Source organism: Lonchura striata, chromosome 4 (assembly GCF_050655825.1).
Source record: "Lonchura striata isolate lonStrDom1 chromosome 4, ASM5065582v1, whole genome shotgun sequence".
In the NCBI taxonomy this organism is placed as follows: domain Eukaryota; kingdom Metazoa; phylum Chordata; class Aves; order Passeriformes; family Estrildidae; genus Lonchura; species Lonchura striata.
Genome location: NC_140706.1, coordinates 60,620,760 through 60,636,449, shown reverse-complemented (window position 1 = coordinate 60,636,449; position 15,690 = coordinate 60,620,760). Strand labels below are relative to the sequence as shown.

At 39.0% G+C, this 15,690-nt stretch overlaps 1 protein-coding gene across 7 annotated transcripts in view; it reads left to right on the top strand.

Moving 5' to 3' along the window:
- SLC10A7 (solute carrier family 10 member 7) overlaps positions 1-15,690 on the top strand; it is a 160,877-nt gene that overhangs the window by 123,905 nt on the left and 21,282 nt on the right. For 3 of the 7 annotated variants that reach the window (XM_085579252.1, XM_085579251.1, XM_085579255.1), the window contains 2 exons: positions 8,100-8,245; positions 11,476-11,514. In XM_085579252.1, the coding sequence (XP_085435378.1) occupies positions 8,100-8,245; positions 11,476-11,514 (185 nt within the window). Of the gene's footprint in view, positions 1-6,082; positions 6,149-8,099; positions 8,246-11,475; positions 14,051-15,690 lie in introns of those variants that run through there. The other 4 variants (XM_021549314.3, XM_085579253.1, XR_014955202.1 and 1 more) reach the window with 4 other exon arrangements.

Below are 15,690 nucleotides of genomic sequence, written 5' to 3'. Positions count from 1 at the left end.
GAAATGGCATTATATTCAGCAGACAGCTGACAGGTTACTCTTGGGAAGATCCATGTTTGGACATGACTCAAGTTGGGTTTTTTTTTACCTCAAGCTGGCAGAGGCGACGAGTGTCACCCATAGTAAAGCTGGTGACTATTGAAGATGATGTTGAGTCTCCCTGAGAGAGTTGTATCTACATTTGCTCTCTCAGTGCACCTTCTGGCAGCCAGTCTGAGCTGCTGACTCCAGACACTTCTAAAGCAGTGGGTGCAAAGATGTGAGAAATCAACAGCAGCAGTAAAATCTGGAAATCTCCTGTTGCAGGAGAGTCTGGGAGCCTGGAGCAGGGATCCGGCTCTAAATTCTGCCATGACCACTGCAACCCTATCCACAGAGTTTTAGAATAGGAGACAGCATCCCATTGGATTTCTAGGTGTAGGGAGGTGTCTTCTCAAAATGCCTTCCCAAATGGAGCAGTAAGATTTTCAAGCCTCATATATTCTTTTTTTGACTACAGAAATTAGATTAATAAAGGGAAAATTATAGGTTTTTCCTTTATGAAGTGTTTTCCTGGTTTATTATTTATAATGAATTTGTGTATCATGTTTTCCTTTGCATCAAGATTACAGGTGGAGAAAAAGCTTTTTAAAAATCTGATGAAAAGATAGTATGAAACAGGTTGGAGCATAGCATTACCTGCATGTGTTTACAAAGATAGTAAGAAAAACTGTAAAACATGTTTTTAATTTTTTAATAATATGTGTAGATAAATCTATATAATCAAAACTTTAATACTGTGAAATCTTAGCCTCAGCTGTGTGTGGAAGGGCAGTAGTGTTCAAGGAAATAATAAAATTAATCAAATCTCAGCTTTGTGGGTTTAGGTTGCTTGTCCATCTCTTTGTCCAAAATTCCTTTCATTAGTAGATTAAGTATACTAAACTTCTAAAAAGGGTTATAATTTTTAGTGGTTTTAGCTTTGTAGCTTAGTTATTGATGGCTGATTTGTAATTTGTTATCAATTTGCTGCCTGTGCTCTGAGTAGGGGGTGTATGTATGAAGAGTGAGGCTGGTATCCAAGCACTGAAAAAAGCACTGAAGTGAGTGTGGGCTTACAGCATTGCTACATCCACATTGTTGTGCCAAATAAGGAATATGAAAAATTACTTACAGTGTTCAAATTATTCCTGAATCCCCTGTTAACTAATTCCTACCACCATATTGCCAGCCAGGTGGAGGTGTTGTGGAGTTTCAGGCACCAGTCTTCAGTTGTTGGTGTTAAATGTTTCATTGTTAGCAGCTGGTAAGATTGCCTATGCTGTTCATTAAACATTGCTTCCAATCTGAATGCACCCGTTGAAGCCCCAGAAACAGACAAACTGTACTTTCTTTCTCTTCCTCCCAGCTTTTGCAGTTTTATTTCCTTAAAATTTTGATAGTATCAAGATGTGCTGTTCCCTGGTAACTACACTTACATTGCACTTGAATTACTGATTTCTATATGAGTATAGTGGGCCAGTTACCTAAAGAAAAGGAATGAGAAAAAACATTCAAAGCATATTAGGTTTTCTTCTTCTTTAAATTCTTGTTAGAGTTACAGCAAAAGGAAGATTCTCTTTCCCATTAATTTCTCCTCCTCTTCCTCCTTTACTTAAATATTAAACCAATCTTATAACATAGCATATATATATATATATAAAACTCTTGTAGCATACATTCTTGCATCCAACAGAACTCTATGCAAGTATATGGCCACATCACTGATTAAGGGCAGAACCTTCCCAGTAATTCCAGCCCCGTAAAGAGGTAAATCATTTAATGTAATGCAAGGGGATTGTTCTTTCCCAAAGAAAGGGAAATGTTTTTGAAGATTAGGGTCCACGCCTCCAAACTGAGCGAGGACAGCCTCCATTTTGTATTTTTCCACTGCAGTTCTTCCAGAGTCTCTTAATATCACACAGTCCCTTGTGTAATCTCCAACTCAGCTGTTTGTTTGTACCACTCCATGAGCCTGGTTTTTGCTTTCCATTACACTTGTCACTGACCTAAATATGAAAACATACTGAAAAAAAATTGTCTTTTCTTTTCCCTGAGAACATTTTAGGTGTGAGTCTTCTTCATACAGCATGTATGTGGGCAAAAGGGCACAATTCTCCCTGCAATGTAATGTAATCTCATATTACATTGGAATGTTCTTTCTTTGGCTGGAATGGGAATACTCAGTAGCCAACAAATATTTGCATTGTTAGAGGTTGTCAGGTATCATTTAGCTATTCCTATACCTGAAAGAAATTGGTCCGTAGGGAAAAGCATTTAACTTGAATTCACGGTGTACTTTGGAGAAGACATGGATGTAGGAAAAAGAATCCAGTTAATTTGTCAAAAGCATCTTTTTCTATTGTAATCTCAGTATGTCATAGCACAGTCTGAACAAGGGCAAGAAACATCTATCCCTTGTTTGGCTTCAATAAGGACAGGCATAGGGTGTCTCCTCAAAACTAATCACAGCAATGAATTGCCTGGGAAGAAACAGGGAAACCCTTAAGAAAGTTTTCAAGTGAGATGAGCAGTATCTTGCTGTTCTGGCAGCTCTCTGCATGAACAACTCTTTCCTAATCCTCTAAATTGGGCACTGGCTGAATCTTACCAGCCCTTCCCACCACGCAGCCACTGGGCTTCATGCAGAGCTGTTCTGAAACCTGGCAGCCAAATTTCAGGTGCTCATTTGGCGCTGTCTTTGCAGTATAAATTCAGACCCTCCCTGCTCTGGCAGCCTGGGAGAGATTCAGGACAATATATGCCCCTCTTTACAGACCTTTTCTCAGATGAAAAAAGAAATAGCTGTTTGACCAATAATGTTCCTTTCACATCAATCCCTGAGAGGATCCTTCAGCAAGAGAGTAGTGTGGAGAGCATCAGAGAAGCTACCATCATGCACTTGATTCATTTGGTGTATTGCACTTGAAGATTGTAGCAATTGAGCGTTCTGAAATGCATTGACAAGTACAAGGGAGAGGTAAAAATTCAGAGGCTAAAACTTTTCTTCCAAGTATTTCCACTGCCTCTTTGTGAAGGTTCTTTGGCATTCTGATTCCTGAATGCCTGATGGTTCCATAGCCCTAGGATGACCTCTCTGTTTTGCCCCAAATCTCTTTTCCTGAGGAGAAATGCTGCAGCTTTTTGTGATGCGGAATGTGTTTCAGTAATGTAAGCAATAAAGGTTTAGGATAAATTGTTTGCTATGAAGACATGGAAGGGAAAAAACCTATACAGTGAAGTATGGCAGTAGAGCACTAGCAATAACTCTGCTTTGGGTGTGAGAGATAATGGCCTGTGTTTTGGTGGTAATAAAAATGTTCTATTAAGTTCTCTGAACCCATTACAATGTGATAGAAAACAGCAAATGATGAAACAGTGCTTTAAGAGAAGCTTACACAGCCAGTGAGCATAAAATAAACATATTAAAATAGGAAAAAAAACCCTGATTTCCAGTACTTATTGTTTTATCATTTCCATCATGGGTATAGGATAAAAGAAAACTCTTACTTGCTTGTTAGAGGAAGAAAGCTCCTACTTGAAGTTCTTACTTGGCAGATGTCAGTTGAAAGCTCTGCTAAGGAATATGCTGCAATGTCAAACTCTGTTGGGTAATTTTAGACAAATGTGTCATGTGTGACATGGAAATATGGCATGCTGTACATTAGTGATTTCCCAAGTGTTTGGATCAGGTAGTAATGTGCTGAGAAAGTGCTCTTTATCTCTCCACACTGTGTACTTGTATAGCAGTGGGGAAAGGCTTTTGGTAGAAATTACTTTAGTCAGAAAAAGAATCCATTTACAATATGTGCCTTCTAACATCTTTCAGACAATGCATTGTATTAAAGAGGCATTTTTTGATTAATGTTTTATAAACATTTTTCAGCATGACAGCTTAAAGTCCCTGTAAAATTGTAAATGCGTGCACAGTGCTCACTTCCATAAAGTCAAATGCCATCTCATAAAGTCTAGTTGGATCCTGTCAGTGACAGTGACACAGAATCAGAACCTTGGAGCATTAAAATTAATTTGCTTCATTTATATTACTGCAGTGATAGCTAGATGAAAAGAGTCCTATATTTAAATTATCTTTAAAATGCCTTCAAATCTTTTAGGGTTTTTTATTATTATCATTTTACAGTTAACTAAATGTGGTGAAGTGCAGCATAATGTTTTCATGGGCCTTTTAGGAAATGTGGAAGTAGCAAAGGGGAAAGGGGAGGATGTGGGAGGCTATACTGGGTGCACACTGGGGGAAGGATTAAGTAGCTTTCAGTTGAGCAGGTTATTAGAGAAGCAGTGGCCTTTGGCCAGGGCTGATAACCTACAGCCTTGGAGCCAAACTGGAACACCCTGGAGCCATGGAGAGCAAAGAGGGCTTTCTGTGCCGCAAGAGCAGCGCTCTCACTCTTCCTTGCTGCTGTTGAAGGTCAAGGATAAACAGTGTTTCCTTTGCTTTCCTCAGGTTTGCAAAGGGCTTAATGTGGAAAAAAAAAGAGCTGAGTGAGGACACAAAAAAGGGAGAAAACCGAAACGTGCTCCTTGTTACAGGCCTGTCTTCTCTCAGCTGCAGTGGGACTGTGACGTTGGTGCCCTTAGTGGAGCTGAGTGATTTTAGTGGAAGTACCCAAAACTTACATGGCTGCAAGGAGTAGAATCAAAGGTCTTGGGAAGCAAACCCTTGGAGACTGAAAGCATGGGAGTGGAGGAGGGAAAAGGAGGAAGGGAGAAAACACAAATAGAAAAACAGCCTCTGAACACCAGGGCCAAAGGGCAAGGAGGAAGATGGGAACATGGGGGAACACCAGTAAGAGAAACATACCCAGACAAAGCAGAAGAGGGAAATTTGGGGTAAAAATCTTGGAATACCAATGATCTTGTTTGGAAGGGATACCTGTGGAACAATCTTTGGTTTTTCTCCATTCTGCTGCAGCTCTCTGTAGTTCTAGTCAGGTGAGGTGCTGCTGTCTCATCCCACTCCTATCTTTGGAGGAAGATGGGAATCTTGCTAAATCCCCACTTTGAGCAAAGCTGACCAACTTAGCACCAAAGCACAGAAGACAACTGTGTTATTCAGGTCGCACGATATTTAGTGAGTGAGGGTCTTTGGCAGAGAATTGAACTAGATTGCTGGAAGCTTGTCACTCCATAAACCACAGCAGCATGAATGGGTGTTCATGGCATGAGCCTTCAGTGTTTGTTTTTCTCCCAAGTGTTATTATATTTATATTTTTATATATGTATATATATATGTATATATATATATATATATCTGAGAAAAATGTAGTTGTTTTTGTGTTTCATTTTAAAAGAGGTAGAAGTAACTATTAGAGTATGTTTTCCCTAATTAGTTATTTGCATGGGTTTTATATGTTTGGAAAACATTGGCAGTCATACTGATGCTTGCAGCTACTACATATTGCTACTAAAAAGTTTAGATGGCATTTTTAAAAATAAATAACACTCATGCTGTTTAGTTCAGCTTTGTGGTAATGTTACTGACACAAGCATTTGTGACTACACTATGGGGATCTCTGTCACAAAATATTTTCCGAGAGAGTTGCATACTGGCAAACTTGGAATTATAAAGATCAGGAAGTGCATAAAAAGGCAACAAGGTTGGGTTTCTTTTCTTTCCATTAGACTAGTCCTTACCTGCAAAAATGATTAGTATTTCTTCTTTTCACCAGTTAGCATTTCCTGGGAAATAATACGAACTTTAATTGCACATTAGTAGCTTCCAAGAACCTGTTGTTGTGACATGTATTTAAACAAGCTGTGAATTAAGAACCTCTTTCTATCCAGTGATCTAATTATATTGTCACACTAATTATAGTATTTTGTATTTATATTTGACAACTTTAATTTTCTTTTCCTAGTTTACAGAAATAGTTTTCCTCTAGAGAATTTACCTTTTAAGCTGTAATTTCTTTTATTTCTTTCAGAAAATATACAGTTATCTAAAGCATGTCTCAGTCACTTTGGATGCATTCTGTTCATGTCTCTGCCATTAGTTTCTGTGTGATCTTAGGCTAGTCACTGTAGTGTTTCTGATTCTCTGTAGGAGCCCTCTTCAGCTTTCTAAAATGTTTTTGGATCTGTGGATGAAATTGCACTACCAAAACACCAGGTACTGTCTTACAAACAGAAATACAGCATGTTCATAGCTTGAGACTCTAGTATATTTTTCTGTGATTAGAAAATAGAAAAGGACCCATGAGGGCTAGTTTGAGATGTGGAAACAGGCAATAAAACCTTTATCTGTTGATAAAAACAGTATGATGGGCATTTGAGGTAAATTACATGCCTTAATATAATAGTAATGCCCGTGTAATTTCTATCTACATTCTATTTATTCCCAAACCCCAGAAATTAATGTTAATAATAAGCAATTGTGTGATAGATCCATGATGTTGTTTTGAAGGCAGTTAAAATTCTGAAATAAAGCATGCAAGCCTTTTTTTATTTGATTTAATCCATCCCTGCAAACATACACATAGGTAAAGGCTACTAGCATAGGCATGAGATTTTTAGTGGTGTAATGTGATGAAGCTAATAATAATAATAATTACAGAAAATGGTACTGTGAAACATCATGAAGATTTCAGCAGGCCCAGACACATGTCAGCAACAGTGGGGCACTGGTGAAGTAGTAATATTCAACAAATAAGCTGTTTACTCACAAAGGGAGTGGTCAGTGTTATTAAAGGAAACCTGAAATGGTGTTGAGAATGGGAGTTTATCCACAATAAAAAGAAAAGTTTCCATAAATATGACAGCTTTGGCTGATCTGACGCATCTCCTCCTGGGGAAATGGAGGGTATGTGGCACAATGTTTTGTCATTGCTGAGAAAGGAGACAAGGCAGAGCCAGGCTGGATGGGGATTGGAGCAACCTGGTCTGGTGGAAGGTGTCCCTGTGGCAGGGGGCTGGAACAAGATGGTCTTTGAGGTCCCTTCCAATGAGACACTCAGATGACCTCTGTGAAAACCGTGTGTAGTCTGCTTCACTTCAAGGTTGGTGCTGGCAGAGGACTCCTAGAGTGACATTTAAGATGAAAGAGAAAATAAGGTGCATTCTCAGGAGGCTCCTGAGGAATCACAGCTGCTCTTGTTGGCAGCTGTTCAAATATCTGGTCAGGCAGGACAGAACTGGTTGCAGGTTTTGTACACACCTGCACTTTGTGGAGCATGCTTGCAAAGTTCCAAGATTTAAACAGATAATTTTGAACAGTAATATGCTCAAAGTAGGCATAATTGTTTTCATTACTGCAGAAGTGAATAAAACTTGTTTGTACATATCACATCATCAAGCAGGAAGATCGTGCATGGAGGTGTCTGATAGAATTAGCTCTGCTGAGCGCAAGTTCCAGCTCTTGGCAAAAATTGCCCATCTCTAGGTCTTAGCACTCACTTCTTGCAGCATCTAGCAACTTCTGTACTCCAGCTGCTGCTTATTTCTTTTGTGGGCAGGATCACTTCATACTGCTCACCCAGCTGACTAAACCTTTTCTGTCTCATGGGCCAGCCAAAGCAGGGAAGGCTCTCATTTGGATGCTCACCAACTGGAGGGAATGCACAAGCAAAACATGACCCTCCTCCAGTGGAGAACAGACCAAAGAAAAGTTGCAAAGATTACAAGCAGGAGTTAGGCAGGTTGGATGGAGAATAATCATGCAAATACAGAACAGCCCAGTGAGAGGAAGTAGTAAAGAAGCAGTACAGAACTATGGTCAGCAACTGAACAGCCGTGCTATAGCAGAATGTATTGTATATCAAGTCTTCAGCAGCAGTTTTTATTTACTGCAATATTTGCATAATTAGAAAAGATCTTTTATGGCATTCCCTACTCCACCCTTTCTGCCACAGAACTTTCTCTGCCATGTATTTTTTGTATTCGTGTTCTTGCTCATTTGGGTTGGATTTTGAATATATAAAACATTTCAGTTCATTTTGGGATTTTTTGGGATTTCTTTTTTTTTTTTAATTATTGTTAAATGTCAGTGCAACATAAAATGTTTTGCTTTTATCTGGAGCTCAAAGTCTGAGGTGAGAGTCTGTGTCCTGTTTTTCTGCCTGCAGGGATTCCCATGCTGAAGATAGTATTTGCAGGTTATGAACACCTGTCCTTAATTTCTGTCCCTTTGCTCATCTATCATCCTGCTCAGATCCTTCTTGGCAGTCTGTTGGTACCAACGATAAAATCCTGGATGGTTTCTAGGCAAAAGGTAAGGATTGCTGGATTTGATTTATAATGGCAAGTTTACTGTGAGGGAAAAATACCTAAACACATGTCCTAAACTCCTGGGGTTCCTTCTGTGGTTGGGATTTTTCTATTTCCTTGCTTCCTCTATAATAGTGATAATCACAGCAGTATCAAAAGTGCAGAACTTTATCCCACTTGAAAAGGGGATTGAAAAGACTCTGGAAAAGTTTAAAGCATGAAATTAGACCTCTACAGTTAATTCAAGTTACAAATTCATTCAAATTATGAATTCAGAATATGCCCCATAAGAATGTCTCCATCCATTAGCTGACTAATAATCACAGCTTTGGAGCTCCTTTATGGAGAAGTGACAAAGATATGTTGGCTGGCATGGGATCTGGGGAAATGAGGTAAAATAAGGACACTTTCTGAACTGGATTGAAGCAGGATGAAAACTTCTTTTCCCCTTCCCTCCAACACTTCTGTCACCATTTACAGTAGCAAGAAGTCTACAGCAGTCTAGGTTATCCCATTTCATGCCAAAATTAAGGCATGATAACTTGTAGGATTATAGACTATAACCTAGAGGATTTGGGATCAACATCACTGATTCAAACTATGCTTATTTCAGTATAAATTGAAGGTATTGACATCTGACAGCCATTCTGTGATCTATGTGAAATGATTGCAGTGGTTTTAGTCAGGTTCTCAGAATAACCACCCTGCAAAAAGCTAGTCCACGAAGTCGAATTTAATGCTGTCTTTTAATGTTCTGAGATAATAAAAGATCAAGAAGCTGCAGCAACTGAAGCAACCTTTGGCAGCCCAGCTCCATCAGCACCCTGCATTCTCTACTTAGCAGTGGAGAAATTTTATTGCTAACACTCATATTTCCAATTTTCAGCAAAACCCCAGTGGCTGTCATTTTACAGCTTCACACCACTAAAGTAACCTCGCTATCTTGAATGCTAAAATTCCTCAAATCAGTTATTTTCATGTGTTATCTGAACTGTAAAAAGCAGGGGAACTCTCAGTTTTCAGAAACTGTGTTCAGAAATCAGACCTGATTAATATATACTGGTCTGAGTATCTGAAAATGAAAATCTGAAAATCCAGGGGCAATTATCCATCAGTCTGAAAATCATGTTTTTTCTTTTAATCAGAAATTATCAGGAGACTTTACAGGTGGTATAAAGAAAATTCCATGCTATTCCTGTAAAAGACAGCCTAAAGTTTATGCTGCTTGTGACAGAACAATCCCTGCAATGGTGACTTCTCTTCATCATCTCAGGGGTGGGGCTGGAGCTCATCCAGACCTCCCTGATTCTCAGGGCAGTAATGGTCTTTAGGGGCTGCTGTCAACTGCTGCAAATTAAAACAGCTTTTAAACAGAGCATCAGAAAAATCAACCAGTACTGGAGAGATTTACAGTTCACCAGCACTAGTTTCTTATTCATTAAGCATCAAATAAACCTCCTGTGCTAAGCAGACTGTAATGCCACTGTAGAACCACTTTGGGGGATTGTTGTTCTGTTGCTGCAGTTTCTTCAGTTGGTCTTCTGTATTATTCACAAATGTTATTTTAATTACTCTTTGAAAAAAATCAATGAGGTTGGGTCTGGTACAGTTGCAATAAGTATAATAGAAGTGAATGTTGTGACTGGATAATGGTCTCCTGCTTTGAAAATAAACATGTCATCATCACCCTTGATGTTTATTTTCTACAAACACCTTGGCTTCATTTTGGCATCTCTCTTGCAGGGGGAGGCAGTTATCCAGTCACAGTACTCAACTGCAGTGACATTCTTACTTAATTATGATAGTACATGTGATCGGGTTGTATGAAATTGAATTTAAATATTTAGAGGTTCATCTACACTAAGGTATTTCTACTTTGTAAATATGGTAGCAGAATCTGCCAAACTACAAAGTTAAAAAATTGTTTCCCCAAACAAAGTGTGGAATGATGTCTCTCTCTCCAAAGTCTCTTGCTGAATAATATCCAAAAGACTAATCTCAAAGGGTTGGATTTAACAATTGTTAAATGCTGGTGTTTCTGAGGGGAACATATCCCATTTATTTTTAAAGGTTTAGGGGTTTTTTAAGGGTTTACATTTGTGCTGGAGTGATTTTCAAACAGTGCTTACAAGCTTTAAGTGTACAATATTAAAGGTTAATATCTACAATATGAAGCCCCATCAGGCATCTCTCAGACTGAAAATTGCTTGTTTAGCCAACCTGCTGGAAACAAGAATTCAGGCAAATGCCAGTCTGTCAGGGCTCTTCACCCAGAAGACTTCCTTCAGAAAAATAGAGGTTCCAAATTTAAGGAATTTGCTAATTTGTCTAAATTCCTCTCACCTGGGCCAATTTATCCCACCTAAGAAGTCATAGAGCTTTTTTTGCTGCTGAGCATACCAAGAGCCATTATCCTTCCCAGTGCTCATGCTGCTGTACAGCAGCAGCTGAAAACCTAATGCTTTCTGAGCCTATCACGTTTCTCTCCTTACTTAGAGAGGCTGCTTCCTGCCAAACTGGAAGCATGAGCACTGAGCTGAACCTCTGTCACACACTAAATAAATAGCTCAGCTCCCATAATTGGCCAGCCCTGTGAGGAATACAGAGCTGGACCCTGCCATCAAAAAGGAAGGGGGTTTCTTTCTTCCTCGGCAGCAATGGAGCTACAAAGATGTCAGGTGTCCCCCACCATAAGATCACCTCTGGACTGATGGACTTTGCCTATTTCATACCTCTTCTCAGAAAGGAAGGTATAAACATCAAATGTGCATGACATCCACTACTGCAGCAGTGATTATCCTCTGAGCAGGCTTTGAGCCATGTGGAAGGAAGCCAGGGACACAAAGGTGTTGGCACAAATTTTCTTCACTGTCTTTCCTTAAGTGTGTCTGAAGCTCTTCTATCTGTGCCACGAGTGGTTTGACTGGGGTCCAAATGGTCACTTTGTAAAAGGCATCTGAGACTCATCTCTGCTTCCTTCACTGGCACTGTAGTCACAGTCCTTGTGGTTCCTCTGTTAAGGCTCTCAGTGTAAGAGGAGGTTGTGATGGGCTATGGGAGACGCAAAGATCATCTCGGATCCCACAGCCTGGCTGCTGCACGCTGACTCCTCTCGCAGCCACTCAGAAGTACACACAGTGTTTCCTTGCCCTTTATAAATGAGACTCTTACCTTGCGCTGTTGCTTGTCTTTTAAGGGCATGAAAAAGTGACTGTTTTTGTTTCCTGTTCACAGGCACTGAAACTAACCAGGCAGCCCAAAGCACCCGTGAAGGTATAATTGTGGAGATGGCCTGTGTCACAGTGAATGTATATATGTACTATACTGTACACATGGACAATTGACACAGCTGGGTTTTGTGAATGTTGCTTTAGTGCATATTTTATTTTTTTATATATATCTATATATATATATATATTAAAAGATACCTGTTAAGTGCCTTACAGATGCATTTTTGGCAAAAGCATTGTTTTCAGAAGCCACTTTGTTGGTTGCTGCAAGAGGTTGTACAGTATTTTGGAGTCCTTTAGTTTATTTTTCTAACAAAGTGAATGGTCATGACTGACAGCTGGTTCTTCCGTTGCCCCTGCTTTGAAGCCAGGGCGTACCAGCAGCAAGTCTCTGTTTTAAACTAGCCAAAATGACCAGGAGCCTATCCCACTGCTGGCTTACTAGCTCTTCTCTTGGGGAAGAGCTTTCTGAAGGTTTTTTTTCTGAGATTGACTTGAATTTCTGTGTGACTCTGTTACACTCCCTAGTCATATGACTGTGACATGCCTTTTTCTTCTGAGTTTGTGTATACTCAGCATGGGGCCATCCAATGGATAGAAGCTGAAAAGCATGAATTATTTGCATTTGTTGACACAGTTGTCTAGACATTCCTTCAAAGTTAATGGTATCTCAAGAAAATTCTTTCAATTCCATTGTATGATATTGTGCCATTGTATATCTTAAATGCCTCATAAGCTTCTTCAAAAGAAATGGTCTGGTGTTTGGGTTATGAGTGAAGTATTTGTGTTTGCAGCTAGGAGATCTTTTTATCATTTACCCCTGAAGAACACAAATTTTTGGTATTCTTTTTTTCTTTTCCTTCCCCCTGTGCAATGCACAGAGACATGCACAGAGAATTTAGGATGCGGAAACAGAGCCTTTATTGTAGTAAGACAAGCTATGTTTTCTCTATTGCTACATTGGTAATGAATAGTAGCTCATGAGGACAAGAAAGTTGACAATTTTTTTTTTTTGCTAATTAAAAGGATCCTTATAGTAACAGAAACGCTATCTTAGCTCATTTGGCAATCAATCACAATTTTTAAAAAAATAATATTACTCTTTCTAATAAACTTAGGTAAAAAAGAATACAAAATACTGTTTCTAGGTGTTGAAGAGAGAGGAATGCAGGCACATATTTAAACATGCAGCTAGCACTACATCTTGTCTGAAAGATGAAGATTTCAGAAACATGCTGTAGTCCAGACTGAGGCGTGTGCCCATCTGCAAAAACTGTACTGGCAATTGTGCATTAAAATATGAAGTAAGGAAAGGAATAGGTCAATGTGGAATCGATATAAATGCAGAGCTGCCATGTGTGTCATGGTTAACATTGCAGCTAAAGGTATAGCTGAGTGCAAACACCTTGGAGCAAGTCTGTAGCAAATGTAGATTATCAGAGCTCTGATAAGGCTGTAAGTCTTTACACACACTGGAGATGTTCTATGTGACAACAGGCATGTGAAATTAATATCCTTTTGCCTTACTAAAAAACAAAATAATGTGCTTGGTTTACCTAGTCTGTTACTTCCAGTCCTGTGAGCAACAGGAAAAAAGTAATCTGGTACCAACGCTCGGTGCTTTATCTGATGGCCACTCCCTGTTGCCATCTGTATGAGAAACTGTGGGGAGCTGACAGCATCACCCTGTTCAGAACTGGCACACCAATAAAAGGACCATGTGACAAAGTTATGGGAGGTGGCACATGATGAATTCTTTCCCTCCCTGGAAGGGGGATCAAGCTCTCCCTGCTGAGTAGGCAAGAGGGCTGAGGGACACTGTGCACTGCCCATGTCCCCAGGGCTCTGCTCTCTTCCCACTGGGCAGATCAATGCACCCCTAGATAGCACAGGCAGATCCACCAACAGACCTGCTAGGAACTGGAGAGTTCTGGGCCAAATTCAAGGTTCCACTTCCTTAAGCATTCTAAGTGGTAACTGGTTCCATATGGGAAAAAATTCCTCCGGGTTTAAAATCCCCACTTATAACAGGGGACAGCATCCAGACTCAGGACAGTTTCTTTATGTTCTGATTCCATAAACCTGAATTTCCAGAGAAAAAAATCCAGATATTTGATCCCAATCCCACTGAAATCAATGACTCTTTCTGTTGGTTTTGAATGGTGAGACAACAGGCCCAGAGGCAGTGTTCCCTTGTATTTTAAAATACATAGCAGAAGTTCAAGCAGACAGTAGCTGACTGCAGTTGTGTCAACGCTAAATAATCAGAACACTGCAAGTACCCTTACTGAGCTACCTCTGTGTACTGAATCTCTGCCTTTCGGTACTTCCAGCAACTTGCTTAGATTCCATTGAACACATCCTTTGTTTTTTATTTGATTTTTTTTCAACATTTAAGAATATTTCAGACTGTTTTACAATGTATTTTTGTTAGTCTTTACAAAGTCCGTGTTGATTGCTTTTGGGCAACTTAAATATTGTGTATGAGTGTTGAAGGTGTTGGTCTAAAGGGAATATCAAGCTAAACGGAAATACATATTTTAAATTCATACTTAATAAAACTGAATTGTGCACATCAATTCTGTTAAGACTGTTAAGATGTTTGTTTTATGACTTGCTATATGTCTTTAATAAACAGAATGGTTTTAAATTCAATTTTGATAAAAAGAAAACAAGATAAAATTATTTATCCTTTAGGTCACATTTTTACTTCTGTTATATGTTTTATTCTTTTGTGGGTGAGCGTTTAAATTTTTTTTTTTTTTTTTTTTTTTTTAAACAAAAGCCCATTAACTGTCTGGAAATACTTAACGAACTTGGGGAAAAAAAGTCCTCAGAATGCTGCTACTTGTCATCAATTGAAAATTAATTCATTGAACTTGAATAGTTTTTCAGTAAAGGATTAGAACAACTCCGAATATTTTCAACTTATTGGCTTTAAATATAACTAATATTAAACATAATCAGGCAAAACTGATGGCAAATGAGAACTTTGGTCATGTTACAACATGAAAATTTTCTTCATGATCAACACTTTCTATTTCTGCATCTCTATAATCCCATCCAGTGATAGCAGACTTAAAAAACCCACCCAAACAATAAAACAGCACTTCAGAGGTCGGGGGAAATGTTAGCACTTTGTGTTGAATTACTGAAACATTTTATTTCCCTTTTTGTGCATTAAATTGAAAAGCTTTTGATGATTCCAGTAACTTATCAAGATAAACAATTTTTAATGTAGTTAAAATCAAAGGTGTGGTTGTGTTTTTTCTTGTTGTTCCTTTAGTTAGTGTGAGCAAATTATGTGGTAGAAAGGCAGTCTCAGCAGAAGCTGTGCAGTTGTGCTTGTTCAAAGAGCAGAAGGAGCTTGGTTGTGTAGAGTAGTCCCCTACATTACTCTGGCAGTCAAGGAAAAAGGAGCTGTTAGTTTTATTTGTTACATTTTTTGTGGAAATATCTTGACAGCGGGAGGTTAGAAGGCAAGATGAAATATGGTCTGTCTGCAAGCACATTGATTTATGTGTGAGTGCATACGTGCATAAGAGATGAGCAGTTATACATGTAGAAATGACTAGAAAGGGCCAAGTCCCTGGGATACATTTTTTTTTTGCAAGACTGCATATGGAGAAAGAGCTACTTTTTTTTGATGTTATTCTGCCATTAAAAATGAAATTTCAGACACTGAATTGTGTTTTGTATTGAATCATAATCTCATACAGAACCCTTAAAGCAGACAATCACGGCTTTGTATTTGTAAAATGTCGACTGTTTTGCACTTAAATAGATGTTGATGCATTTGGGAATTACAACACAGTAAAGGGCTAAATCATAGTTTCTCCATTTGGTTATAATCCAAATGCATTTATATTACTATTATTATAAAGTGCTAGGAACACAGGCAGTCCCTAGCAAACACGTTAAATAGACAAGAGACTAAATTCTGCCCTTGGTTACATTTGCACATCTCCAGTGCAAGGTTGTTAAGCTGCAGAGCAGTCTCCCCAGGGAAGCTGTTTGAAGAGCCCTGCCATCGTTCTAACAAAGCTTGGGGATAATGTAGCACATGATGAGACTAAATGAAGAGTATTTTACTTTAGATTTGATGGCCTGCCCTTTCCAGCATCTTACAAACCAAATATCTTTTTTCCTATTTCCATGAGGTAGCCCCAGTCTCCCAGACCAGCATCCTGTCAGAACAATGTCAGGGGAGGAATGAGGG